Source organism: Somniosus microcephalus, chromosome 2 (assembly GCF_052327205.1).
Source record: "Somniosus microcephalus isolate GS21.2 chromosome 2, FLI_Smic_1.0, whole genome shotgun sequence".
Lineage (NCBI taxonomy): Eukaryota > Metazoa > Chordata > Chondrichthyes > Squaliformes > Somniosidae > Somniosus > Somniosus microcephalus.
In genome coordinates, this window is record NC_140988.1 from 326,074,726 (window position 1) to 326,102,714 (window position 27,989).

The window sequence follows — 27,989 nt, forward strand, 5'->3', positions numbered from 1 at the left end:
CCCTGGGTGTCTTAAACCATGACCTCAAAGGTTGTATCTGGCCATCACTGAAAGAGCTACATTACCTGCTGAAAGGTGTTTATCTGTGATCATAGACTTTGATCTATTCAAACCAACTAACATTGCTAATGCAGCAGGAGATTTTTTAACGTTTTTTTACAGTGCTAACAGCTGACTGTATGACAGTCTACCTTTAAGTAATATTGTCACTGGTGGCAGAGTGCCAATCAGGAAGTACAAAAGTACAGCTTAGAGTTTCAGGGACAATTAACATGCCGTGCAGTATGGACAGGAACTAGTGGGTCTCTCCAAGTCATCAACTACAAAACATTTCAACTAACTGCATGGATAAATATGAACATGCCGCTTGATTTGGAGACCCTGCCGACAAAAGTTTTATGTCGGTAGCACTTCATTTATCAGGTGCAGAATTACAGGCATATCCAGTTTTCAAAGTTTTTATTCCATTTTAGAAAGGTGAGTGACACATCCTCTACAATTCTTTTCTATATTTTATACAAAAGGCAACAATAATTGCACATATATAAATTCTTTAATATGGATACCTAAAGAGTATGGTTTTGTGTTTTCTGATTAAACAGAAACTTAAAGAAAAGAGGCGGTTTTAAATTGTATTTTAATTCCTGTCATAAAATAGCCACTTACTTATTTTTTAATCAGCAGGAATTTCTGGATTGGAAGCCAAATTTTCGAATGCACAATAGAGCCGAAAGTATCTGCCCAGATCTTTTATCTGCAAACCAAACCATTGAAAGTTGGGGTATTGGGTTTGTGTGTTTCAACTGTTGGGCTCCAGCTTTGGGTCTGGATTTACATGCACTTCAATTAAAACTTCCATTACACCCTTCAAGTAATGTCTGGGTGGACGTAGTTTGGGTCACGATTTGTGCTGAGTTGTGTCTTTTGCTAGGGCAGACAAAATACGCTCTGAATAAAGCACATTGCACAGAATCCTTTGTCTCAGGTCAGGTCATGGAAATCAGAACAGGTTGAGACTCAGGTCAGGTTGGATCACACCTTTTGTTGGGCTTCTTTTAACCGCTGGGTTTCCACTTGAAGTCAAGTCAGGGATTTGAGTCAGGTCAGGTCTATTATTGGCACTAAGCTGCACTGATTTTGATTTGGCAACAGAGGGGTCCCCTTCCTTATGGCAGAAAACTAAAGGCTAGTGTGGAGAATCAAAGAAGGCCACAGAATGTTGAACACTCTTTAAGTGACAAAGTTCTTCCTGACATCTGTCCTAAACTTATCTATGACTAGTTTTAATCTATGACCTTGTTCTAGTGTGTTGACTTAACTTGAAGTAGTGCAGTAGATTTACCTTATGTATGCTATTTAATATTTTACGGCTCAAAATTTCCCGGGAGCAATTCATGTGAATGACTCACGGGGTGGCAGGAATTTGTGGCAGCACCCCGAGTCTGCCCCGTTTGCCCTTCGTCCAATATTACAATGAATGGGCTAGCAGGTCTTCCACCTGCCACCCCCTTCCACAAGTTGGCAGCAGTTTGTTGGCATGTCTGGGGTGCTTATGGGCTACCAGGGGACTTCTGCCCAGCAGATAAGGCCCAGAAGTTCCTATGCCAGCTGAGAGTAGGCATAGTTTTCACACTGGGGCTTGGAAAGGTGCTAAAGAAGTTGCAAAGCTACGGTAATCAATCCCTGATATCGAATTGTAGGCCCTTATTTTGCTTTTGGGAAAAAAATACAAACCTTTATGTCTTCTTCAGCCCAGTAATGTCAGGGTGCCATTCCTAGTTTTTGCTTAGTTACCAAAACCAAACCCAATGCTCAAGGTGTGGTCTGACCAGGGCACTGTACAAATTCAGTATGGCATCTTTTGGTTTATACAGGAAAACTCTTTATTATCCGGCACCAACGGGACCGGCGTGGTGCCGGTTTATTAAAAAGTCCGGATTACAGAGAGGTATAGTTTAAAAGGTACGAGAGCTCCGTACACAGCAACAAATCCAGGCTTCCCTGTTGCTCAGCAACATGTGCAGGAACTCCGGCCACAGACCAAGCATCCCTGTTGCTTAGCAACAAGTGCACGAACCCCAGTTACACAGCCACAGATCCAGGAACGGCCACTAATATTAAGTAAAACTTACCTGAACCTACTCCTGAATTTTGCCGGTTAACATAGATTTCCGGTTATTTAGGTGCCAGTTAAAAGAGAGTTTCAATTCTACTGAGGCAGCAATGTATTCTATTATATAGTATTTATTCTGCTCCACAGTGATTTGGCATGCTAAGTTATTCACAAGCAAGAGTTCGGAAGATGTATTTCATCCATTAAAGTGAAGCTCAGGTGGTTTATCAAGTTACCAGGCGCACCCATAAGTTTATATTACCAAATTGTAGATGATGTTATTTTAAGTAACAACTTTCCCTTCCATCTTGTTTTCTTATATTGAAGTCTGGTTCACCAAATGTAGTTGTACTGTTTGGCTTTGAAATTATGTCGTGCAAATAGTTACAAATGTTTGTAACATTTCTATGAAATGCCTTCGTCCAATACATGGCTCCATTGAAATATTAGGCAAGACCATTACATGCACATGCATTAATTTCCTCATACACTAATATTCATGCCGTTAATGGCACTTCCTCCAGCAGTGTCAATTTAAAAAAAATTAAACATAGAGAAGATATTTCCACTTGTGGGGGAGACCGAAACTAGGGGTCATAAATATAAGATAGTCACTAATAAATCCAATAGGGAATTCAGGAGAAACTTCTTTACCCAAAGAGTGGTTAGAATGTGGAACTCGCTACCACAGGGAGTAGTTGAAGTGAATAGCATAGATGCATTTAAGGGGAAGCTGGATAAGAAAATTAGGGAGAAAGGAATAAAATGATATGCTGATAGGGTTAAATGAAGAGGGGTGGGAGAAGGTTCGTAGGGAGCATAAATGCCGGCATAGACCACTTGAGCTGAATGGCCTGTTTCTGTACTGGAAACTCTATATTGTCAACTTATATTCTACATATTTTCTCACACAGCATGAACAGTAGGAACTTTCCTAGTGGATACAAATATGCTTGATAACAACAACAACAACTTGTATTTACATAGCACCTTTAACATAGTAAAACGTCCCAAGGCGCTTCACAGGAGTGTTATAAAACAAAATTAAATACATGAGTGTTATGTACATAACATAAGCATAGTGTAATTACACAGTACCATTATATACAAAGATCTGGGTTACCCATGAGTCCCAGCACCAGAGCCCTCCCATAAGAACCCAAACACACGAGTGAGTGCAACAGCCTGCAGGTGGAAGATGAGAAAATTGCCAAATCTGGATCAGGAGTTTGATTACATATGAAGAGTGGATCCTTCAGAAAGATAGCAGAGGTCGAGCAGATGCCAGTGTCATCAGGAGACAACAGGAGAGAAGGGAGCCAAAGGGATAAGAGGCACTATCCAGGGGATTAAAGACACTATCTGGATGGTGAGAGGCTTTTGGGCTTTGCTTTTTCTCTTTTTGTAATTTCCTTGCCCCTTTTCTCTCACCCTCTCCTGAAGACACTGGCCGGGAAATTCCTTGGAGCTATTCCTGCTCCGCCAGCATAGAAACATAGAAACATAGAAGATAGGAGCAGGAGTAGGCCATTCGGCCCTTCAAGCCTGCTCCGCCATTCAACGAGATCATGGCTGATCATCCAAACCCTAGCACCCGGTCCCTACACCGACAGCCATCCCACCCAAGCCCTATCCCCGTAACCCCGTAACCCCACGTATTTAATCCCCCCTAACACTAAGGGCCAATTTAATTTTTTTTATTTTTTTTATCATGGCCAATCAACCTAACCCGCACATCTTTGGACTGTGGGAGGAAACCGGAGCACCCGGAGAAAACCCACGCAAACACAGGGAGAATGTGCAAACTCCACACAGACAGTCACCCGAGGCCGGATTTGAACCCGGGTCCCTGGCGCTGTGAGGCAACAGGGCGGAACTGTGGTGGAAGCTTCGTCTATGCGCGTGACTGGGTTTTCTGCCGTATTCTGGCAACGTAATGCCGGGAGAGTAGGAGCAGCTCCGAAAAATTTCCCTGCCACTGACTCCTACTTGTGCTCTGCTATCTTGACAAAGATGCGGTTCTTCATATGTGATCCAAGACGGTGAATGTCATCTAGCTATTCAATATGGATGGGCATCACAACTGAGTAATAATCCTGTCTTCACTCTGTCCACACTCACACACTTTCCAGTAGGAGTCACTGACTAGCAATCATTAGCAACTAGCTGAATCCAACCTGGAACCTTCTGGTCAGTATGGCTTAGTACCTCATCAAACAGTGAACTTACCCACCAAACTATCAGGGTTGCTGGAGATTGCTGCCTTAATTAGGTTGATTGCTGAGACTGATTTGAGTTCTTACCTTCCACTTTGTTGTTCAGCTTCTTATCATTCGTTACTGCAGCTGAATTTAGGCATGCAGGTAACATTTCTTATCTTGTGCCGCAGCCAGTCTTTATCAACAGCTTCAGAAGGTGAAATAGGTCGTGTAATGTAGGGAAGCCAAGAAGTGCAGGCACTGACATTGGACAGGTAGGCAAAGTTGCAACATACAACAGGAAGAAAAGGTGAAAGAGAAATATATTTTTGTTGTGTTTTACCATGATTTTCACCAACTTATACATTTTCTATCTATAATTCATAAAGAATGGCAGGTATCTTGCAAAATGCTAACACACTGTGAACAGATGGTGTGATAATTTACAAAATCTTGGCAATGCTGCCATGGGGAGGTGTCTAGAGAAGTTGGACTTACCCACAGGAAGAACCTTTAGAGGAAGGCGGCCCTGGACTGCTCTCATGCACCTTGTAACAGCTAGTTATAGAGCAGCATGGGTAGAAGCCCAGGGACTGACCAGACCCTTTTCTCTCAGGCAGGGATGGCAAATGGAACAGGAAGCTCAGGGAGTGCTGTGTGACCGCCCTCCTTATCAGTCTCACTGTGCTTAGCCAGGTCGTGCCAGCCTGAGATTGCACCTCCGGCTGAGTATATGGAACTGAAATACTTCCCCAGCCCTTCAACCAACGACAGTAGCCACAACAGATTGATAGGCTTCATATTTTTTATTCATTCTCAGAATACGGGCATCGCTGGCAAGGCCAGCATTTATTGCCCATCCCTCGTTGCCCTTGAGAAGGTGGTGGTGAGCTGCCTTCTTGAACTGCTGCAGTCCATGAGGTGAAGGTATCCCACAGTGTTGTTAAGCAGGGAGTTACAAGATTTTGACCCTGCGATGATGTAGGAACGTCGATATATGTCCAAGTTGGGTTGGTGTGTGACTTGCAGGAGAATTTGGAGCTGATGGTGTTCCCATGCATTTGCTGTCCTTGTCCTGCTAGGTGGTGGAGATTGCGGGTTTGGGAGGTGCTGTTGAAGATGCCTTGGTGAGTTTCTGCAGTGCATCCTGTGGATAGTGCACACTGCAGCCACGGTACGCCGGTGGCAGATGGAGTGGATGTTTAAGGTGGTGGTTGGGCTACCGATCAAGTGGAATGCTTTGTCCTGGATGGTGTCGAGCTTCTTGTGTGTCATTGCAGCTGCAGCCATCCAGGCAAGTGGAGAGTATTCATATAGGAATGGTAGCATAGCAGATATGTTACTGGACTAATAATCCAGAGGCCTGGACTAATGATCTAGAGACATGAGTTCAAATCACACCATGGCAGCTAGGGAGTTTAAATTCAGTTAATTATTAAATCTGGAATAAAAAGCTAGTATCAGTAATGGTGACCATGAAGCTATCAGATTGCTGTAAAAACCCATCTGGTTCACTAATGTCCTTTTGGAAAGGAAAACTGCCATCCTTACCTGGTCTGGCCTATATGTGACTCCAGACCCACAGCAATGTGTATGACTCTTAACTGCCTTCCGAAATACGTAGCAAGCCATTCAGTTGTACATAACCACTACAAAAAACCATAATAAGAATAAAACCGGACAGACCACCCAGCATTGACCTTGGTATGGACACGACAACGGCGCACCCAGCCTAGTCGATCCTACAAAGTTCTCCTCACAAACATCTGGGGACTGTAAGGGGTGGCATGTGGGTTGTTTGTCAACTTCACCTCTGACTCCTTTGAGTGGTTTGAATTGCTCCCACTCCCTTTTGTTCTAGACTTTGGACTTATTTGGGGGTTGTAATAAACTTGCAACAGACACCTGGGTTAGTCAAAAGAATTCAGATCTTTATTTTGAGGCAGGAAAATATACAATACAATAAAACTTATACTTTAAAAGGGTGGGGAACACTCGGAATAAGCGAGGGAGAATTACAATACACAAAATCCCTTACCCTCCCAACCCCACTACACTAGCTAGGCTGGAATCCAGAGGACCAGGAAATGCTCACCAAAACGACTTTCTTAACAGACTGTAGAGGTTCGCAATTTTGGGGTTCTCCTTAGTTGTGGTGGTTGGGGCCTGCCGTACCCCGGACATGGTAGAAGACTGCACCTGTGTTGGGTCTTCAGTTTGGGTTTGTCCGCAGATGCGGTTAGTCGCGCTGTTGGATATATCAGGTGAGTACCTGATTTTCTTTGGTTAGGGCTAGTTTTAGGGTATTTTGTGTCCAAATCTTACCCAGGGGTAAGTCAGACTAGCCTGTAGAGTGGAAACAAGTCTTTGGTTCATGAGTTTTTCGGCGGTTGGTTCCTTGTTGGTCGCGGTGGCCCAATATTACCTGGTTGGTGGTAATATTGGCGGTTGTTGGTTTCTGTAGGCCTTTGGTTGCCGCGATCTCTGTTTCTTCTTCCTTCCTTCAAGTCTCCGATGATGATCTCTCTCTTGAGCTGGTTGGCTGAACTTGAACTGCTCCGATCTTGAACTGACTCGAACCGAACTCAAACTCGTGACGAACTGACTATCTGAAAAGGCAGGCCTCAATTATACTAATTTGGGGCCTGGCTTATCTGACCGCCAAATCTCAGGTTTCTTTGTTAAATTTGGCGGGCTCGTTATTTTTAATGTGTTTTAAAACTTTAACGAGCTTCGGGGATGGCCCATCCAAACTTAACGAGTTTAGGGGATGGCCCATCTAAACTTTAACTGGTTTCGGGATTGCCTTGAAACCAGTTTAAAAAATGCAAAATGTTTGTCAATCTCTTTAATTCGTTTTGGACTTTGGTTTGTTTGTTGTATCCTGTAGGGCTAATGTTCCTTCCTTTGTGTTGCTGGGGACATGTCCTGTTTATTCATGTACCTGGCTCTGCAAAATTCTTGGTGGGAAACAGGTTTCATTGTCCTTATGTAAAACTGGGGTGGCCCAGAACATTCCCAGACAGTCCAATATCCAAAATAACAACAGAAAATGCTGGAAAAACTCAGCAGGTCAGGCAACATCCGTGGAGAAAAATTTGAGTTGACGTTTCGGGTCGAACCCTTCTTCAAAACTGGAAAGAAAAGAAACTAGATCGAAGGCAGGGCTGCGATCGGACAAAAGAATAAAAGAAACAAAAGAAGTAAAAGAGATTAGAAGCTAGACGAGATGGTAATAGGCTGAGATTAGGTGTAAAGTGTACTGGCAGGGCAAGAGATAGCTGCCAGGTGTGAGAGAGAAACAAAAGAAAAGTGGGGGGGGGAAAGGAGTGGAAAAATTACAAGAAAAAATGTAATAGGGGCCGAGCTTATGATCTGAAATTGTTGAACTCGATATTGAGTCCGGAAGGCTGCAGAGTGCCTAATTGAAAGATGAGGTGCTGTTCCTCGAGTTTACGTTGAGCTTCCGTGGAACAATACAAGAGGCCAAGGACGGTGAGGTCCGAGTGGGAATGGAGCGGTGAATTAAAATGACAGGCGACCGGAAGCTCGGGGTCACTCTTACGGACTGAACGGAGGTGTTCACGATGCGGTCTCCTCTACATTGGGGAGACCAAATGCAGATTGGGTGACTGCTTTGCAGATACTGTGCTGGAACCATCCACATAGATTTCGCGGCCTGTGGGATGTATCCTGGCCCGAAAACCTATGTCTACTTCTCATACCCCTTCAATGGAACACCTGTGGGCCGTCCCTGGGTAGATCATGTTGGCTGCGAGCTTTGGCTCGCAGCAACCTTTTACCCTTAGATCCATCGGGGAGAGAAGCAGGGTCCAGCGAGCAATGCGGGCGCTGCTCACTGTCCCATCTTTAATTCTCCCATCTAGGAGCATCTGGGTGGGCGTGTGATGGGTGAGGAGGGTGATGGGCGAGGTACCTGTTGTAGTGTCCGAGTATAAATAATACACGGACTGCAGGAGAACAATAATAACAGGTATTTACTGAACAGAGGGTACTCTTTTATTTGGACCCAAAAAAAAAACAATTGGACTGTAAATAAACAAAAGTTCAACTAAAACTTAACAAACCAAATTAAAATTTGGTTTTCCGGGTTGATAATGCACTCCAGTCCCCGCAGCGCCCACCGGTCGCGGAAATACTCAAGCGCGCCGGCGGACATCGCGTGCTCCATCTCCAGGGCCACCCGGGCGCGAACATGGCCGCGGAAGAGAGGCAGGCAATCCGGCTGGACGACCCCCTCGACCGCCCGCTGCCTGGACCAATTGATGGCTCTTTTAGCCAGGCCCAGGAGCAGGCCCACAAGGAGGTCCTCCAACCTGTCCGCTCCCCTCCGCACCGGGTGACCGTAGATCAAGAGCGTGGGACTGAAGTGCAACCAAAAATTGAGGAGCAGCCCCTTCAAGTAGTGAAAGAGGGGCTGCAACCTCTCACACTCCATATAAACGTGAAACACGGACTCCTCCAGGCCACAAAAAATGCAGGCGGCCTGGGAGTCCGTGAACCTACTTAAAACCTTATTGCACGGGACCACTCCGTGCAACACCCTCCAGGCCAAGTCCCCGATGGAACAAGGGAGGACTCCCGCGTAGCGAGCCCTCCATTGGGGACCTCCGCCACCGCCAGTCGGCAAGACGCCACGCCAAGGCGTGTCCGGACGGTAGACGTAGATGGCAAAGTGGAGAGTGTGCAGGAGCAGCCCGTACAGGAAACCCCTCCGTGCGGAATGAAAAGGCACGGAGGGTATTTCCTCGAGACGGCTCAAGTTGTGAGGCGCCGGTTCCCGAGGGGAGTTTCAGGGCCGGGCGCCGATGAGGAATTCCGTCCGAACGGGGGTAAGCTCGGACGGGATCGCCCCACGTGCTTGAGCCGTCTCGATACACCTAGTGGAGTCGGGGCCCAGTGCCGCTTTCACCAATTCGATGGCTTCGACCGCGAGCCGGATGTTGGTCCAGGACAGGCGCCGCGCCAGCTCCTCCGGCGCCATCCAGCCCGCTCCTCCGCCATCGAGCAGATCCCCGACTCTGGTCACCTTGCCAGGCACAGCCCTGCCCTCCGCCAGCCGCCCAAACCCGCGTTCGTGGAGGTGCGGATTCCTGAGCAGCGGCTCCCGAAGGAGAGCCGCCGCCCCTGACGGGGGAGAGCTCCGCCTGGAAGCGACGTAGTTCCAAACCCATAGTAGTTCCTGGTAGAAGACAGGAAGCTCCTGCAGGCCGGCACGCCTGCCGCCCACTTTCACGAACAGGAGCTGCGTGTCGTAATTGAGGCCGTGCAGCTGGCGGAAGAAAAACATCGCCAGCGCACACCGTCTCGGAGGATTCTCGATGTACAGGTATTTCTGCAGCGCCTGAAGACGGAAAGTCGCAGCCTGGGTGCGAAGGCACACCAGCGCCTGACCGCCCTCCCTAAGCGGGAGACACAGAACTGCGGCAGAGACCCAGTGCTTCCTTTTGTCCCAGAAGAAGTCGATGAGCTTCTTCTGCATCTTGGCGACAAACGCAGGGGGAGGGATCAAAGTGACCAACCGATACCACAACATGGCGGCCACCAGCTGGTTTATGACCAGCGCTCGACCCCTGTAGGACAACACTCGGAGCAGTCCTGTCCAGTGTCCTAGGCGAGCGGTGACTTTGGCCTCCAGCTCTTGCCAGTTCGCCAGTCACGCGTCCTCGGCAGGGCTAAGGTAGACTCCCAAATAGAGGAGGTGCGTGGTGCTCCAGGCGAAAGGCCTGAACTCCTCCGGCAGGGAGTCTACCCGCCACTGACCCACCAGGAGTCCGGAACATTTCTCCCAGTTGATCTTGGCGGAGGATGCGTCCGAGTAAATCAGCTGGCATTCCCGCATCCTCCGTAAGTCAGCAGGATCCGTGACCGTGAGGAGCACGTCATCGGCGTAAGCCGAGAGGACCACCTCCACGCCCGGCCCTTGCAGAGCCAGTCCCGTCAACCTCTTCCGCAAGAGGCGTAGGAATGGCTCCACGCAAACGGCGTATAACTGACCGGACATGGGGCATCCCTGACGCACCCCCCTCCCGAAGCAAAGGGGTGCCGTCAAGGACCCGTTAACTTTAATCAGACACTCCGCGGCGGCGTACAGAAGTCGGATCCGGGCGACGAAATGCGTCCCGAACCCGAATGCGCGCAGAGTCCCGAAGAGATACTCGTGATCCACCCTGTCGAACGCCTTCTCCTGATCCAGGGAAAGGAAGGCGACCGACAGACCAGCCCTCTGGGAGTGGTGGACCAGGTCCCAGACCAGATGGATGTTATCGTGGATGGTCCGGCCCGGGACTGTGTAGGACTGGTCGGGGTGGATCATGTGGGCCAGCACGGTGCCAAGGCGAGCAGACATGGCCTTGGCAAAGATTTTGTAGTCCGTGCTGAGGAGGGAGACCGGGCGCCAGTTCTTAAGGAGGCGGAGATCGCCCTTCTTAGGCAGCAGGACAATGACCGCCCTGCGCCAAGAGAGGGGCATCTCCCCGGTCGCCAAACTTTCCCCCAGGACCCGCGCGTAGTCGCCCCCCAAGACGTCCCAGAACACCCTGTGGAACTCCACGGTCAGCCCGTCCAGCCCCGGGGACTTTCCCCTAGAGAGCTGGCGGAGGGCGCCGGTCAGCTCCGCCAGGCTTAGCGTAGCTTCCAATTTTTCGGCGCCCTCCGGGCTGACCTTCAGCAGGTCCTCCCACAAAACTCTGCACGCATCCTCGCTGGACGGATCCGGAGAGAACAGAGCCCCGTAGTAGGCGCGGGTCTCCGCGCTGATTCCCTCCGGATCCGAGACCAGAGATCCGTCGTCGGCCAGCAGCCCCAAGAGCTGCTTACGGACCCCCCGTCTTTTTTCCAGCGAGTAGAAGAAGGGGGAGCCACGGTCCAGGTCCCGCAGGAGCTGGATCCGCGACCTCACGTACGCGCCTCGGGACCCGACGAGCTGCAGGTCCTTCAGCGCGCCCTTCTTCTCTTCGTACACCTTCCGCAGGGCCGGGTCCTCAACGACCTGACCGAGATGGGACTCCAGGTCGAGCACCTCCTTCTCCAACCGCCCGACCCGGGCCTCCCGCCTCTTGGTCGACCCCTTCGCGTACTCCTGACAGAAGAGACGGATGTGAGCCTTGCCCACATCCCACCATAGCCTCAAGGAGGGGAAGCCCCCCTGCTTCCTTCTCCAGTCGGTCCAGAACCAACGAAACGAATCCCGGAACCGCGCGTCCTCCAGCAGCAGGTTGTTAAAATGCCAGTACGCGGACGCCCCCCCACGCGCGCAGTGGAGCGAGCTCCGCCCACACCAGGTGGTGGTCCGTGCATGGCACCGGCCGCATGGAAGCCGCCGGAACGCAGGAGACGTACGCCTGGGAAATGTAGAGGCGGTCGATTCTGGACCTTCCTCCCCCAGACCTCACGCTAGTGAAGGCGCTGGAGTTGGGGTGGAGATTTCGCCAGACGTCCACCAAGTCGAAGGACCCGACCAAGTCCCTCAACTTCTCCATCACCGCCGGGCTTCGCGGGGGACTTGAACGGTCCCTCGCCTAGAGGGTGCAGTTAAAATCCCCCCCGAGGATGATGCACTCGCCCGCGTCGAAGGAGCCCAAAAGAGCGGACACTTCTTCGAAGAAGCGCACTTGCTGCGCACCGGTCTGAGGGGCGTACACGTTCACTAGATGGAGCGGCACGCCCCCCAGGTGAACAGTGACCTGGAGCAAGCGGCCCGGCATGTGCTCCTTGACCCCCAAGATCTCCGGCTGAAAATGCGGGGCCAGCAAGATAGCCACCCCGCTAGAATTGTTGGAGAGGTGACTCATGCTGACCCCTCCTTGCCACTCCAGGAGCCATGTGGCTTCGTCTCCCGGAACGGTGTGGGTTTCTTGCAGGAAACACACCGCATACTTCCCGTCCCGAAGGACCGAGAAGTTGTTGAATCTGTGGCGCGCCTCCCTGCTGCCGTTGATGTTGAGGCTGGCTATGGTTATCTTCATGTCAGAAGCATAGTGCAACCTCTACCTACACCTAACGGGGGGAGGGGGCGCAGCCGCTGGTCAGCCGCCACTTCCTCAGCAGCTCAGTGAGAAATGTTCTGAGCCGACGCAGCTCGAGCGGGTTCATGCTCTCGTCCGCGCCCATGATTTTAACGGCGGCGCGGACGGACACAATGAGCAGCGCCAGCTCCGACCACCTGTCGAGGGCCAGCCGGATCTTATTTTGCCGACCCTGGCACGTGGCCATAAAGTCCCGGAGTTCCCTTACGGGAATGAGGAGAGACTCGGCGAGGGGCACGAGGTCATCCAGCGCCTCGTGGACGGTGGAGTCCAAATCTTCCTCCGTGCCCATCACCGAGTCCCCATCCTCCTCCAGGGGGTCGTCACCAGTGGCCGACCCGTCCGTCGCGCAGTGCGCAGCGAATGGCTCGGCTGCACCAGCCGATCCCGCCTCCGCCCAGATCCCACCCCCAGGATCGGCGGCAGAGCATTCCTCCCTGGGCTCCTCTAGGGGCGCCGGGCCAGAAGACGGCGGCAGTTCGGAGTCCCCCCACGCCTCAGACGCCAGAACGACCGGAGAAACCGGGGAGAGAACAATTCCCAGCTCCTCCAGTACGTCCAGCACCAGAGACGCAGCCAGGGGGCCATCCTCCTCCCCGCCACCAGCCTCCGACCCAGCGGATGGGGTGTTTTCAATTAAAACCTCCACTGGGATGAGCAGCCCCTGGGAGATGTCCGGGTCGCATTGGGCGAGCTCATTTTCCTCGAGCTCGCCCAACCCAGACCCCAGGCCGCCCGACCCGGCGAGGGGTAACGGCACCGATAAAATGTCAATCACCGCCGCGGGTTGTCCCGCGCCCACCCCCATGGGCAGGGTCTCGTCCCCATCCCCGGGAGGCACGTGCCGGACAGACCCATCTGCCTCAGCCTCCCGAGGGACAGGCGACCCCTGCCGATCGCCGGTGGTAATGACAGCGGGGGGGGGCGCAGTACCCGCGGCAGGCGACGACTCCCCCTGCTGGGAGGGACCTTCCTCCTCCCGGTCCTCCTCCTCTTCCAGGGGTCGCGCCTTCTTTTTAACGCGGAGGGAGTGAGGGAGACCTCCATGTCTGCAGGTGCCTCCTCGTCCGCTCCCTCCGGCGGAGCAGGTTTGTCGGGTTCCTCGGGCCCGAGCCCGGCCGCAGGTATTGGTGTTTCCGCTACGGCGGTTGCGGCCACAGGCTCGGGCACGAGGCCCCTCCCACTCGCGTCTGCCCCGATTAACTCCGCGAGGAGCGCGGGTGTAAGGGGCGCAAGGGGCAAGGGCGGGCCATCCACGGGGGGACCCGCCCTAAGGTGTTTAGATTTATTCCGCGCCTTCTTTCCGGCCGGACGCGCTCCCTCCCCCCCGCCGGAGGCCTTGGTGGCATCGGCCTCCGACGTCAACCGCGCATCAGCGGTTCCCGATGCGCGGGCAGATCCGGGGGGAGAAGCGGCGGCGGCGCCAGCCTCGGCCGCACTAGATGATCTGGCGGCCTTGGAGGCAGGGCAGTTTTTCCGAATGTGCCCCACCTCCTTGCAGGCGTGGCACCGCACACCGTCCGACGTCCAGAAGACGCTATAGGCGGTCCCCTCGTGGAGGACGACGAACGCCCCGTCGGTGTCCTCCTCCCGCACCAGCTGGATAAACAGCTGGCGCTGGAAGGAGAAGACGTGGCGAAGGCTGGCCTCCCGGAAGCCGAGCGGGATGGGTGTGATCCCCGACCTCACCTCCCCAAGTTGGCGTAAATGGGGAAGGAGGAGCTCACCAGGAACATAGGGCGGGACATTGGAAATGACGATCCTCTGCGCGGTGGCCTCGAGAGGATCCACCGGCAGGAAGGTCCCGCCCACGGTGAGCCCCTTGGCGACGGCCAGGGACACCGCCCGCTCCGACCCCAGGAAGAACACAGCCTTCCCATACATTTTTGAGGCCGCGACGATGGCTGAGGGGCCGACAACCCCAGCCATGGCTTTAACGCAGGCCTCAATGGTCATAGTGGGGTGAGTGTAGCTCTTCACCCCAAGCTTTTTTATTATCAATCTGAAAGGTGATGGGGCAGCAGAAGCAGTGGGAGCAGCTGTGGCTGTGGCTGCCACTCCCGCATAAGTCCTGGCTGGCCCCGCCACCGGCGAAGATGCAGCCGCCATTCTGGGGTGTTTTCTAAAAAGGGCTACACTCACCCCAAGTCACAGGCCTGAAGGTGTTAATTGTGGCCTCATGTATTTTTTGGTCCTCAATTGAGCAGAGGGAGCTGTTTAAATTGAAGGCACACCTCTCCCCCTTATTGATTGAAATTGGGAGAGGGGCCTTCTCCCCTCTGCTCAATAGGCAATTAATAATTAAAGATGAAATGAGGTGCCTCAGAGAGAAAGGCAGAGAAAGACAAAGAGAGAGAGAGAGAGGGGGGGTGGGAAGGAGGGAGGCCGCAAAGGCAGGGTCGCCACTCAGGATGGTGGGTGGGTGGGTGTCGGCAGGGGTGCACTCTCCGACGAAAAATTAAAGTCTTTGAAGGTGGTCTTCTAGCGGGGGGAGAAGATGTCTTCACCTGGGAAAGCTGGAGATGCCCCAGGCCCAGTCCCACACCAGGTCTTAACGATGTACAATTGGGCTGATCACCTAGGCATCTCCAGCTATCCCAGGTCAGGCAATAGGAAGGGGTGCTTAATTAGTGGTGTGTGTGGCCTAGTGTTTTACAAGAGACACACACACACCCCTTGATGATCCGGCCCTTTTTTCTTCTTTTCTCCCCCCACCTAAAATACAAAGTCTTTGGGAGAGTGCACCAAATAACACCCATCTGAAAGATGATGTTGTTCTTCCCTCCTTCCAAACAGTTGGTGTTTGTTGGTTGTTTCTCTCCCCTCTCTCCTGGAATGGAGGTCAATTTGGGGAGGCAGTAATGGGAAAGGCCTCTCCCCTGGTTGGTGTTGTTGCTGGCCTCCTCTCTCCTTCTCCTCCTCTGTCCTCTCTCTCCAGTCAGTTGATGTTATGATGGTGGAGTTGGTGGTGATGGTGGTGGTGGTCCAGCATTCTCCTCCTCTTCCTGGTCAGGGGACCACCACTTCAGTCCACTCTCCTAGTCTGGCTGCTCCTTCTCCTTCTGCTTGCAGCTGCACAGCCAGCAATGCTGTGAATGAGGTACTGAAAATTAAGACTGAAATACAGAAGCCTGCTATGGCTTTATATACAGGGGTGGTCACTGCCGGTACTGCAGTATAGAATCAGTTCTTCTCTTAAAGGTACATACACAACACCTGTGAAGATCAATGATCTTTTCACAGCCCAGTGAGTGGCGAGGAGATGCTTCTCACAGTTGGAATAGCCCTTTTCTACCTCTGTGAGTATCCTGGAGGAGTAAACCACTGATCTCAGCTGACTGTGCCGCTCCTGGAGAAGCACTGCACTCAGACTGTCCCCGCTGGCTGCTACCTCCAAGAAAAACTCTTTCTCCCCATCTATTGCCCCTAGAGCTGGTGCGGTCTGCAGATTTTTCTTGAGGCTTACAAATGCTGCCTCGCAACCCTCATCCCAAACCCACTCCACTCCCTTGTGTAGGAGTCGGAGCAGAGGGGCTGCTGTGGTGGCATAGTCTTCAATAAAGTCCCTGCAGTACCCGGTTAGCCCTAGAAAGGATCTCACTCCTGTCACTGTACTGGGGGCTGGTAACTCCTGTACTGCTTCCCTTCTGGCTTTATCTATGGCCCTCTCTCCTGCTCGTACAGCCAGCCCTAGGAACTTTACTTCCTTTTGGCCAAACTGTACCTTCCTGCTTCAGCAACTCCAACAGTTCAGCCAGTAGTGGACCATGTTCCTCTCCTTCATCAGTGAATAGGAGCAGGTCATCCACATACTGGACTAACTGTCGGGGTCGGCTGAAGCCTTTTAAGCAATCTGCCATACACTGATGGAAGATGCTGGGGCTGTTGTGGAACCCCTGTGGTAGGCAGTTCCAGGTGTACTGTTGGCCCTTAAATGTAAAGGCGAACTTGTACTGGTCCTCTCTCCGCAGAGGGATGGACCAAATCCCATTGGAAATATCCAGCACCGTGACGGTGGTCGCGGAGGCTGGAATACTTCCTATGAGGTCGGCGACGGCTGCTACCGCGGGTGCACAGGCAGGGATGTTCCTATTGAGCACCCGATAGTCCACCGTGGCTCACCAGGAGTTGTCCGGTTTCCTAACTGGCTGCAACAGAGAGTTTACATGGGTGGCTATTGGTCTCAATACCCCCGGTTTGACCAAAGAGGTCATGGCCGTTTCCATGTCCTTCTCTGCCTCTTTGGGGAAATTATACTGCTTTTGTGGTTGGGTCATGGGGTCCCCATCTACACTCACTTCGACCCCGTTCACCCTCCCACAATCATGCTTGTGAGTGGCAAATGCACCAAGGTGTGCTCGCACAAATGCCTGGTACTCCACCGGAATGTTACTGACCATTTGCTTGAGGTCGTAACCCTCCTTGGGTTTTAGGGTACACAGGGTCCCTTTGCCCTGTTTCCCTGGGATAACTGTCACTTCACTCTCTTTGCCGGTGCATGCTCCCCACAGACAGTGGTTCCTAAGATCCACTAGGATCCGGTGGCCAATAATAAAATCAGCCCCCAGGATCCCCTTCCCTTCCTGCTCCCACTTCATTAAAAAACAAGTCCACTTGGTGTGGAGTGCTCCTAAATGAATGGACAGCGGGCTAGAGAACGAGCCAACCTGCTTGTTACCTGTGAACCCCACTAAGCTGTATGGGACCCCGTTAGACAGAGGTGAGGCAGTGGGGTTATCTGAGTAGACTATGGTGCTTGAAGCTCCCGTGTCCAACAGATAGATCCCTTTTTCCTTTTCCACTTCCATCCTAACAAGCGGTCTTTTCCATACATCGTACTTGAGGGGACACAGATAGACAGGCTGCGCTGGCTCTAGTCATAAGTCTGTGTTAACTGGGGGGGGCAGATGGAGTTAAAGCACTCGTGGCTGTGGCTACCTTCCCTGGGCCAGCCAACAAAACTCGAAGTGCAGCTACTATCAAATCTACTGTGGGGAAGAGGCCTGTGTTTCTGCCTTTGGGGCAGGAGCTGGGGCACTCTTTCCTGCACTATCCTTCCAAGGATTTTTACAGTCCCTTCTCCAATGCCCACTCTTCCCGCACCCGAAGCAGTTACGCCTCACATCGAAAGGGATACCCCCTTCCTGGTGCCATTCCTTCTTACCCTGGCTGGGTTTAAACTCATGCAATTTCCCTTTAGTCTGTGGTTTGTCTGCCCCCCTACCGTTGCAGTAAGCCCGGGTCAGTTGTCTGACCACTGTCTCCTCGGTGACTTGGGGGCCCTTTGGGTCGAACCACAGCTCGGCCTTGGCTCTGATCCGTGGCAAGCTATTTGCCACCAGACTTCGAAGCCAGTGAGCCAGCTCATCCTGGTTCAAGTTAGCCCGGTCGAGATCCCCATTACAGGCACTCCTGTACACAGGCCACAGCCTGTCTGCGAAAGCCTGTGGGGTCTCCCCTGCTAACTGAGTAGTCTTCTCCACCCGGACGAACGGACCACCATCATTCATCCCCATCGCCTCCAGAACTTGATCCCGGAGGGCAGCGTACCCTCCCTGTCCCTTCTTGCACTCAGCAGAGAGGGACTGGTACAGCTTGCCATCCAAGGTGAACTGGAGTATCTTGGCCATTTCTGAGTCATCGCACTCATTAATGCCTGCTGCTTGTTCCACTTCCATAAAGTGGACTGAGGGGTCTCCCTTGTGTGTGAGCTTGCTCAAGTGGCTTACCATAGCCCTAAGCTGTTGGGTCCCATGGGGAATCACAAACTGGTTTTCATGGGGCCCCTGGCCCCCACCAGCCCCGGGTGGGCCAAACTTTTGCTGTCGAGTCGGACACATCGGCCCCGGCTCCGACCTTTCCTGCAATTGTTTGCCCACTTCTCCCTGCTGCCAAACTGAGTCAAAACCCGGCGCCACAGGTGGCGGTGGTGTGCATTCCTCCCTGTCTTCCCTACAGATTGCTTGTCCCTCCTGCTGCCCAACTGAGTTGCTCCCCGGCACCACAGGTGACGTCTGCACAGTTTCTACTTCTACTTCCAGGTCTACCGGGCTGCACCCGGGCTTACTAGGCATACCATGTCTTTTGCCCTGGACAGAGCAAGTTTTAAACTGTCGATCTGCTTTTGACAGGGGCCGTAATCTCCCGCTTCAAAATCCCTAGTGCTTGCTACTTGATAAGCTGCCTTTATATTCCTGTACTGCTCCTCCTGTTCCCTTAACTGTCTGGTTAGGCGAGCGTTCTCCTCTTTCAGCACCAGCTCATTCCCTTTTGCTTCGGTGACTTGACACCGAAAATACTCATGCCTGTTTCTGTGTTTCTCTACTAGCTGCAATTTCTCTTGATTCTGTGCTTGTAATTCCTGCAATAGTTCCTCCCCTGCTAAAGCTCTTGCCTGAGACAGTTTGGCTGCCTCCTGCAGCTCTGCTGTCAAAGCTTTTACCTGCTGGTCTAAAAGCTGGATCTGTCGTAGGGCACAGACCAACCAGATGGCCTTCTCTACCGACTTCTTATGATCCTTGCTCTCAGTCCATTTGGCTGCAGCGTCCATGGGACACCCAGCACGCAACAGACTGGTCACCCACTTCTTGGTGATATTCACCTTCTCAAAACGTAAGAGGAAATCCTCTCGTCCATCTTTGTTCTCTCATCCAGCACAGGGTCTATTGCATTACCTCCCTTTTGCCAAAGTCCTGCCACGGTCGCCATGCTGTAAGGGGTGGCATGTGGGTTGTTTGTCAGCTTCACCTCTGACTCCTTTGAGTGGTTCGAATCACTCCCACTCCCATTTGTTCTAGACTTTGGACTTATTTGGGGGTTGTAATAAACTTGCAACAGACACCTGGGTTAGTCAAAAGAATTCGGATCTTTATTTTGAGACAGAAAAATATACAATACAATAACATTTATACTTTAAAAGGGTGGGGAACACTTGGAATAAGCGAGGGAGAATTACAATACACAAAATCCCTTAACCTCCCAACCCCACTACACTAGCTAGGCTGGAATCCAGAGGACCAGGAAATGCTCACCAAAATGACTTTCTTGACAGACTGTAGAGGTTCACGATTTTGGGGTTCTCCTTAGTTGTGGTGGTTGGGGTCTGCCATACCACGGACGTGGTAGAAGACTGTACCTGTGTTGGGTCTTCAGTTTGGGTTTGTCCGCAGATGCGGTCAGTCGCGCTGTTGGATATATCAGGTGAGTACCCGATTTTCTTTGGTTAGGGCTAGTTTTAGGGTATTTTGTGTCCAAATCTTACCTAGGGGTAAGTCAGACTAGCCTGTAGAGTGGAAACAAATCTTTGGTTCATGAGGTTTTCAGCGGTTGGTTCCTTGTTGGTCGCGGTGGCCCAATATTACCTGGTTGGTGGTAATATTGGCGGTTGTTGGTTTCTGTAGGCCTTTGGTTGCCGCGATCTCTGTTTCTTCTTTCTTCCTTCAAGTCTCCGATGATGATCTCTCTCTTGAGCTGGTTGGCTGAACTTGAACTGCTCCGATCTTGAACTGACTCGAACCGAATTCAAACTCGTGACGAACTGACTAACTGAAAAGGCAGGCCTCAATTATACTAATTTGGGGCCTGGCTTATCTGACCGCCAAATCTCAGGTTTCTTTGTTAAATTTGGCGGGCTCGTTATTTTTAATGTGTTTTAAAACTTTATCGAGCTTTGGGGATGGCCCATCCAAACTTAACGAGTTTAGGGGATGGCCCATCTAAACTTAATCGGCCTTTAACTGGTTTCGGGATTGCCTTGAAACCAGTTTAAAAAATGCAAAATGTTTGTCAATCTCTTTAATTGGTTTTGGACTGTGGTTTGTTTGTTGTATCCTGTAGGGCTAATGTTCCTTCCTTTGTATTGCTGGGGACATGTCCTGTTTATTCATGTGCCTGGCTCTGCGAAATTCTCAGCGGGAAACAGGTTTCATTGTCATTATGTAAAACTGGGGTGGCCCAGGACATTCCTCGACAGTCCAATATCCAAACTCAGGGGCCCAACCCACCTCCCCTTTGTCCCAGCCTTTTGCAAGCCTGAACATGTCCTTTTAAGCCAGCCAAATCTTCCTGGGATATTTTATTTTAAATCCCTTTGACCCAATAACTCCTTAAAACAGTCCAAAATCTTTTCTTCTTACACATAGGAAAAATGTAAATCTCCTGTTAGGCCCAACCATACATTTATCCCTTTTTTTTAAGATTTCTTCTGTGATGTTCCAAAATCCTTTTTAAAATGGCTTTCCTTCTGTTCTGGGGTTGTGCAGAAATTTTGAAACCTTACAGGACTTGTGCCAAAATTGGGAGAGCTGTCCCACAGACTAGTCAAGCAACAGCCTGACATAGTCATCCTCACAGAATCATACCTTCAGTCATGTCCTAGACTCCTCCATCACCATTCCTGGGTATGTCCTGTCCCACCAGCAGGACAGACCCACCAGAGGTGGCAGCACAGTGGTATACAGTCAGGAGGGAGTGGCCCTGGGAGTCCTCAACATTGACTCCGGACCCCATGTACTCTCCTGGCTTCAGGTAAAGCATGAGTAAGGAAACTTCCTGCTGATTACCACCTACCACCTTCCCTCAGCTGATGAATCAGTACTGCTCCATGTTGAACACCACTTGGAAGAAGCACTGAGAGTAGCAAGGGCACAGAATGTACTCTGGGTGGGGGACTTCAATGTCCATCACCAAGAGTGGCTCGGTAGCACCACTAATGACCAAGGTGGCCGAGTCCTGAAGGACATAGCTGCCAGACTGGGCCTGCGACAGGTGGTGAGAGAGCCAACACGAGGGAAAAACCTACTTGACCTCGTCCTCACCAATTTACCTGTCACAGATGCATCTGTCCATGACAGTATTGGTAGCAGTGACCACTGCACAGTTATTGCGAAGACAAAGTCCTGTCTTCACACTGAGGGCACCCTCCATTGTGTGGCACTACCACCATGCTATATGGGATAGATTCAGAACAGATCTAGGTGGTTGGAGGTTTATCATCACAGCCCCAGGACATCACTGCAGGAGTTTCTCAGGGCACTGTCCTAGGCCCAACCATCTTCAGCTGCTTCATCAACGACTTTCCCTCCATCATAAGGTCAGAAGTGGGGATGTTCATTGATGATAACACAGTGTTCAGTGCCATTCACAACCCCTCAGATAATGAAGCAGTCCACACCCGCATGCAACAAGACTTGGATGACATTCAGGCTTGGGCTGATAAGTGGCAAGTAAAATTCATGCCACACAAGTGCCAGGCAATGACTATCTGCAACAAGTGAGAGTCTAACCACCGCCCCTTGACATTCAACGGCATTACAATAGCCGAATCCCCCACCAACAACATCCTGGGGGTCACCATTGACCAGAAACTTAACTGGACCAGCCACATAAATAGTGTGGCAACAAGAGCAGGTTAGAGGCTGGGTATTCTGCGGTGACTGTCTCACCTCCTGACTCCCCAAAGCCTTTCCACCATCTATAAGACACAAGTCAGGAGTGTGATAGATACTCTCCGCTTGCCTGGATGAGTGCAGCTCCAACCACACTCAAGAAGCTCGACACCATCCAGGACAAAGCAGCCCACTTTATTGGCACCCCATCCACCACCTTAAACATTCACTCCCTCCACCACCGGCAGTGTGTACCATCCACAAGATGCACTACAGCAACTCGCCAAGTCTTCTTCGGCAGCACCTCCCAAACCCACGACCTCTATCACCTAGAAGGACAAGGGCAGCAGGCGCAAGGGAACACCACCACCTCCAAGTTTCCCTCCAAGTTACACACCATCCTGACTTGAAAGTATATCGCTGATCCTTCGTTGTTGCTGGGTCAAAATCCTGGAACGCCCTCCCTAACAGCACTGTGGGAGTATCTTCACCACACGGACTGCAGCGGTTCAAGGAAGCGGCTCACCACCACCTTCTCAAGGGCAATTAGGGATGGGCAATAAATGCTGGCCTTGCCAGCGACACCCACCCACCCCTTGAACAAATAAAAAAAAACATAGGCTGCAAGGTATTTCAGTAATGGAACAAGATCTATAGTTAGAACCGGCTACCAATAAGATCTGAACTGAACGTTCACTGTAGGAGAAGATAATTCATATTAATCTGAACAAACACAAGAGTGCTATTAAGGTTTATCAAACAACAAAACTAATTAAGGAAACATCTAATACCATTTTTCTTTTCTTTGTTGCCAGAAAGGTTACATCGTTATTGCACCTACAATGTATTGCACTGAGCATAGGGCATGGGAAAACAACAGGCATGAAGAAGAAGAAAAAGATCTGTTTTATGGATCCACCACTAAACAAATCCAAGAAGAGACAGAATACATAAAAAAGGTGAAACAATAATCCTGATGACTACTTTGCACTGAATTACTGACTAATGTACTCTTATCGTCACTTAAAACATACATTTGTTGCTCCCATGATGGTTTACTTGTTTAATTCACGTAGCACTGGCAATGACTGCCATGCTGAAACTGATGTGTAAGAATACCAAGCAAAATTGGTCTTCTTGCGTCATCAGGACACGACCAGCACGCTGGGGTGCTAGTGTACCCCAAGAGGCAGTGCACCAGTCGCAAAGAGGAGGAACTAGAAATAGAAGGATATTTCAGATGAATATGTGGCTAGAGGAATGATGCAAGGGGAAGGGATTCAAATTCCTGGGACATTGGAAGCGGTTCTGGGGGAGGTGGGACCAGTACAAACTGGATGGTTTGCACCTGGGCGGGACTGGGACCGATATCCTAGGGGGAGTGTTTGCTAGTGCTGTTGGGGAGGGTTTAAACTAAAATGGCAGGGGACTGGGAACCTGTGCAGGGAGACAGAGGAAAGGGAAGCAAGGATAGAAACAAAAGACAGGAAGGAGAAAAGCAAAAGTGGAAGGCAGAGAAATCAAGGGTGTAATTCAAACAGGGCTACAGTAACTAATAATTCTAAAAGGACTAAGAGTGTCAAAAAAAACAAGCCTGAAGGCTTTGTGTCTTAATGTGAGGAGCATTCGTAATAAGGTGGATGAATTAGCTCGTGCAAATAGATGTAAACGGATATGATGCAATTGGAATTACGGAGACATGGCTCCAGGGTGACCAAGGCTGGGAATTCAACATCCAGGGGTATTCAATATTCAGGAAGGACAGGAAAAAAGGAAAAGGAGGTGGGGTAGCATTGCTGGTTAAAGAGGAGATTAAAACAATTGTAAGGAAGGATATTAGCTCTGATGATGTGGAATCTGTATGGGTAGAGCTGAGATATACCAAGGAGCAAAAAACATTAGTAGGAGTTGTATACAGACCCCCAAACAGTAATGCTGAGGTTGGGGATGGCATTAAATGGAAAATTAGAGATGCGTGCAATAAGGGCACAGCAGTTATCATGGGTGACTTTAATCTACATATAGATTGGGCTAACCAAATTAGTAACAATACTGTGGAGGAGGAATTCCTAGAGTGTATACGGGATGGTTTCCTGGATCAATATGTCGAGGAACAAACTAGAGATCAAGCCATCTTAGGCTGGGTATTATGTAATGAGAAAGGATTAATTAGCAATCTTGTTGTGCGAGGCCCCTTCACAGAAATCAAATCACAGAAACCTCACAGTACAGATAGAGGCCATTTCGGCCCATCGAGCCTGCACCGACACATGTCCCACCCGATCCCCGTAACCCCTACACCAACACATATCCCACCCTATCCCCGTAACCCCTTGGGGAGGAGCAATCATAATATGATAGAATTCTTCATTAAGATGGAGAGTGAAGTAGTTGACTCAGAGACTAGGGTCCTGAATTTAAATAAAGGAAACTACGATGGTATGAGGCGTGAGTTGGCTAGGATGGATTGAGGAACGTTACTTAAAGGGTTGACGGTGGATAGGCAATGGCAAACATTTAAAGATCGCATGGATGAACTACAGAATTTGTTCATCCCTGTTTGGCATAAAAATAAAACAAAAAAGGTGACTCAACCGTGGCTAACAAGGGAAATTAGGGATAGCATAAGATCCAAGGAGAGGACATATAAATTGCCCAGAAAAAGCAGCAAACCTGAGGATTGGGAGCAGTTTGGGATTCAGCAAAGGAGGACAAAGGGATTAATTAAGAGGGGGGAAATAGAATATGAGAGTAAGCTGGCAGGGAACATAAAAACTGACTGTAAAAGCGTCGATAGATATGTGAAGAGAAAAAGATTGGTGAAGTCAGGTGTAGGTCCCTTGCAGTCAGAATCAGGGAATTTATAATGGGGAACAAAGAAATCGCAGACCAATTAAATACATACTTTGGTTCTGTCTTCATAAAGGAGGACACAAATAACCTTCCAGAGATTTCGGGGAACATAGGGTCTAAGGAGAGGGAGGAATTGAATGAAATCAGTATTTGTAGGGAAATGGTGTTAGGAAAATTGACGGGATTGAAGGCCGAGAAATCCCCAGGGCCTGATAATCTACATACTCGGCTATTTAAGGAAGTGGCCCTAGAAATAGTAGATGCATCTTCCAAAATTCTATAGACTCTGGAATAGTTCCCATGAATTGGAGGGTAGCTAATGTAACCCCACTATTGAAAAAAGGTGGTAGAGAGAAAATGGGGAATTATAGACCGGTAAGCCTGACATCAGTAGTGGGGAAAATGCTAGAGTCCATTATAAAAGATGTAATAGCAGAGCACTTGGAAAACAGTGACAGGATCGGACAAAGTCAACATGGATTTACAAAAGGTAAATCATGCTTGACTAATCTACTGGAATTTTTTGAGGATGTAACTGGTAGAATAGATAAGGAAGAACCAGTGGATGTGGTGTATTTGGCCTTTCAGAAGGCTTTCAATAAGGTCCCGCATAAGAGATTGGCGTGCAAAGTTGAAGCACATGGGGTAAGGTACTGACGTGGATAGAGAACTGGTTGGCAGACAGGAAGCAAAGAGTTGGAATAAACGGGTCTTTTTCCAAGCGGCAGGCAGTGACTAGTGGGTTACCGCAGGGATCGGTGCTAGGACCCCAGCTATTCACAATATATATTAATGAGGGAACTAGATGTAATATCTCCAAGTTTGCAGACGACATAAAGCTGGGTGGGCGTGTGTGCTGTGAGGAGGATGCAGAGAAATTCCAGTGTGATTTGTGCAGGTATGGTGATTGGGCAGAAGCATGGCAGATGCAGTATAATGTGGATAAATGTGAGGTTATCCACTTTGGTGGCAAAAACAGGAAGACAGATTATTATCTGAACGGCAATAGATTGGGAAAAGTGGAAATGCAACGAGACCTGGGTGTCCTTGTGCACCAGTCGCTGAAGGTAAGCATGCAGGTGCAGCAGGCGGTTAAGAAGGCAAATGGTATGTTGGCCTTCATAGTGAGAGGATTCGAGTACAGGAGCAAAGATGTCTTGCTGCAGTTGTATAGGGCCTTGGTGAGACCACATCTGGAGTATTTTGTGCAGTTTTGGTCGCCTTTTCTGGGGAAGGATGTTCTTGCCATGGAGGAAGTGCAGCGAAGATTCACCAGACTGATACCTGGGATGGCAGGAATGACGTATGAAGAGAGATTGAGTTGATTAGGCTTATATTCAGTAGAATTTAGAAGAATGAGAGGGGATCTCATTGAAACTTATAAAATTCTAACAGGACTAGACAGCCTAGATGCAGGAAAGATGTTCCCGATGGCGGGGGAGTCCAGAACCAGGGGTCACAATCTAAGGATAAGGGGTAAGCCATTTAAGACTGAGATGAGGAGGAATTTCTTCACCCAGAGAGTGGTGAACCTGTGGAATTCTCTACCACAGAAGGCAGTTGAGGCCAACTTATTAAATATATTCAAAAAGGAGTTAGATATATTTCTTAAGGCTAAAGGGATCAAGGGATATGGGGAGAAAGCAGGGACAGGGTACTGAATTTGGATGATCAGCCATGATCTCATTAAATGGCAGAACAGGCTCGAGGGGCTGAATGGCCTACAATGTTTCTATGTTTCTATGGAACGTCAGCCAGTGGGGCCATCGGCATCGGGCCTACAGTAAGTTCAGGGCGGGGGTGGAGATTGGGGTGGATATTCGGCGGGGAGATCAGAAAGGGGGCAAGCAGTGGCTGGGAGCAGTCCGCAGTTTCAACGTGGACCCAGGAGGAGCACTCCTTTGCATACCTTTTTGGTGGCTGCCTCTCTTTAAGGACCGCTGGTTTGCCTGCTTTATCCAGAGAAAACTTACCGCAACATGCTACAGTCAGTCCCAATCCAATTTCCTAAAGGGGCCTGAAATGGGCATTAGGTCCTCCATTTTCATAGGCAACGGGCCTAACACTAGTTTTAGGCGGGCACCCTAACAGATTTGGCATGCGGTTCTCTCCCGGCTCAGAGTATGCACACATTGTAGGCCATATTGGACCCTTCAGCGCCCACTTTTTACCCAAAATAAACCGGTGCTGAAGGGTCCAATTTCTAGGGTGAATACTTTGATACAGATGCAAAACAACTTACATTTATGGGTGCTTCTCCGTTGCAATATTGAACCGACAAGCATATTCCAATCAGCAACGTTTCCTGACCAAACAACAATTGAAATCTGGATAATCTCAAGGTGTGAATACTTATTACATTTTCTTGCCTTAAAAGGAAAGGCGATGTTAAATACAGCTTATTGCAGAATAATGCATTGTTCAATACAGGGTATGGTACTCCTGCGTTATAAAACAGTGTATTGCCACAGGAGATCCGCTAGTTCTAACCAAAGTATTTATTACATGGCCTTCTTTGATCTCACAAAGGCCTTCGACACTGTCAACCGTGAGGGATTATGGAGTGTCCTCCTCAAATTCGGCTGCCCTCAAAAGTTTGTCACCATCCTCCACCTGCTTCACGACGACATTCAAGCCGTGATCCTGACCAACGGTTCCACCACAGACCCAATTCACGTATGGACCGGGGTCAAGCAAGGCTGTGTCATCGCACCAATGCTCTTCTCGATCTTCCTTGCTGCAATGCTCCATCTCACCCTCAGTAAGCTCCCTGCTGGAGTGGAGCTAATTTACAGAACAAATGGGAAACTGTTCAACCTTCGTCGCCTCCAGTCCAGATCCAAGGTCGTCCCATCCTCTGTCATTGAATTACAGTATGCAGACGACGCTTGCATCTGCGCTCACTCGGAGGTCGAACTCCAAACTTTCATCAACACCTTCACCGAAGCATACGAGAGCATGGGCCTTACACTAAACATCCGTAAGACAAAGATCCTCTGCCAACCTGCCCGCGCCACACAGTACTGCCGCCCAATTATCAAGATCCACGACAAGGCCTTGGACAACGTGGACCACTTTCCATACCTCGGGAGCCTACTGTTAACAAGGGTAGACATCGATGACAAAGTCCAACACTGCCTTCAGTGTGCAAGTGCAGCCTTCGGTCGCCTGAGGAAGACAGTGTTTGAAAACCAGGACCTCAAACCCGGCACTAAGCTCATGGTTTACAGAGCAGCAGTGATACCCGCCCTGCTGTATGCCTCAGAGACATGGACCATGTACAGCAGGCACCTCAAAGTACTGGAGAGGTACCACCAACGCTGCCTTCACAAGATCCTGCCAATCCATTGGCAGGATAGGCGCACCAACGTCAGTGTTCTCGCTCAGGCCA

General features: G+C 50.2%; 1 protein-coding gene across 2 annotated transcripts in view; it reads left to right on the top strand.

Annotated features, from left to right (window-relative positions):
* Window positions 1-243: 243 nt before the first annotated feature.
* Window positions 244-27,989, top strand: part of LOC147123563 (coiled-coil domain-containing protein 68-like) — a 151,668-nt gene continuing 123,922 nt past the window's right edge. Inside the window, exons 1-2 of one of the 2 annotated variants that reach the window (XM_085974677.1) lie at window positions 244-477; window positions 22,561-22,704. In XM_085974677.1, coding sequence (XP_085830803.1) covers window positions 22,588-22,704 — 117 coding nt within the window. In that variant the 5' untranslated portion in view covers window positions 244-477; window positions 22,561-22,587. The remainder of the gene's footprint in view (window positions 478-22,560; window positions 22,705-27,989) is intronic. The other variant, XM_085974685.1, reaches the window with a different exon arrangement.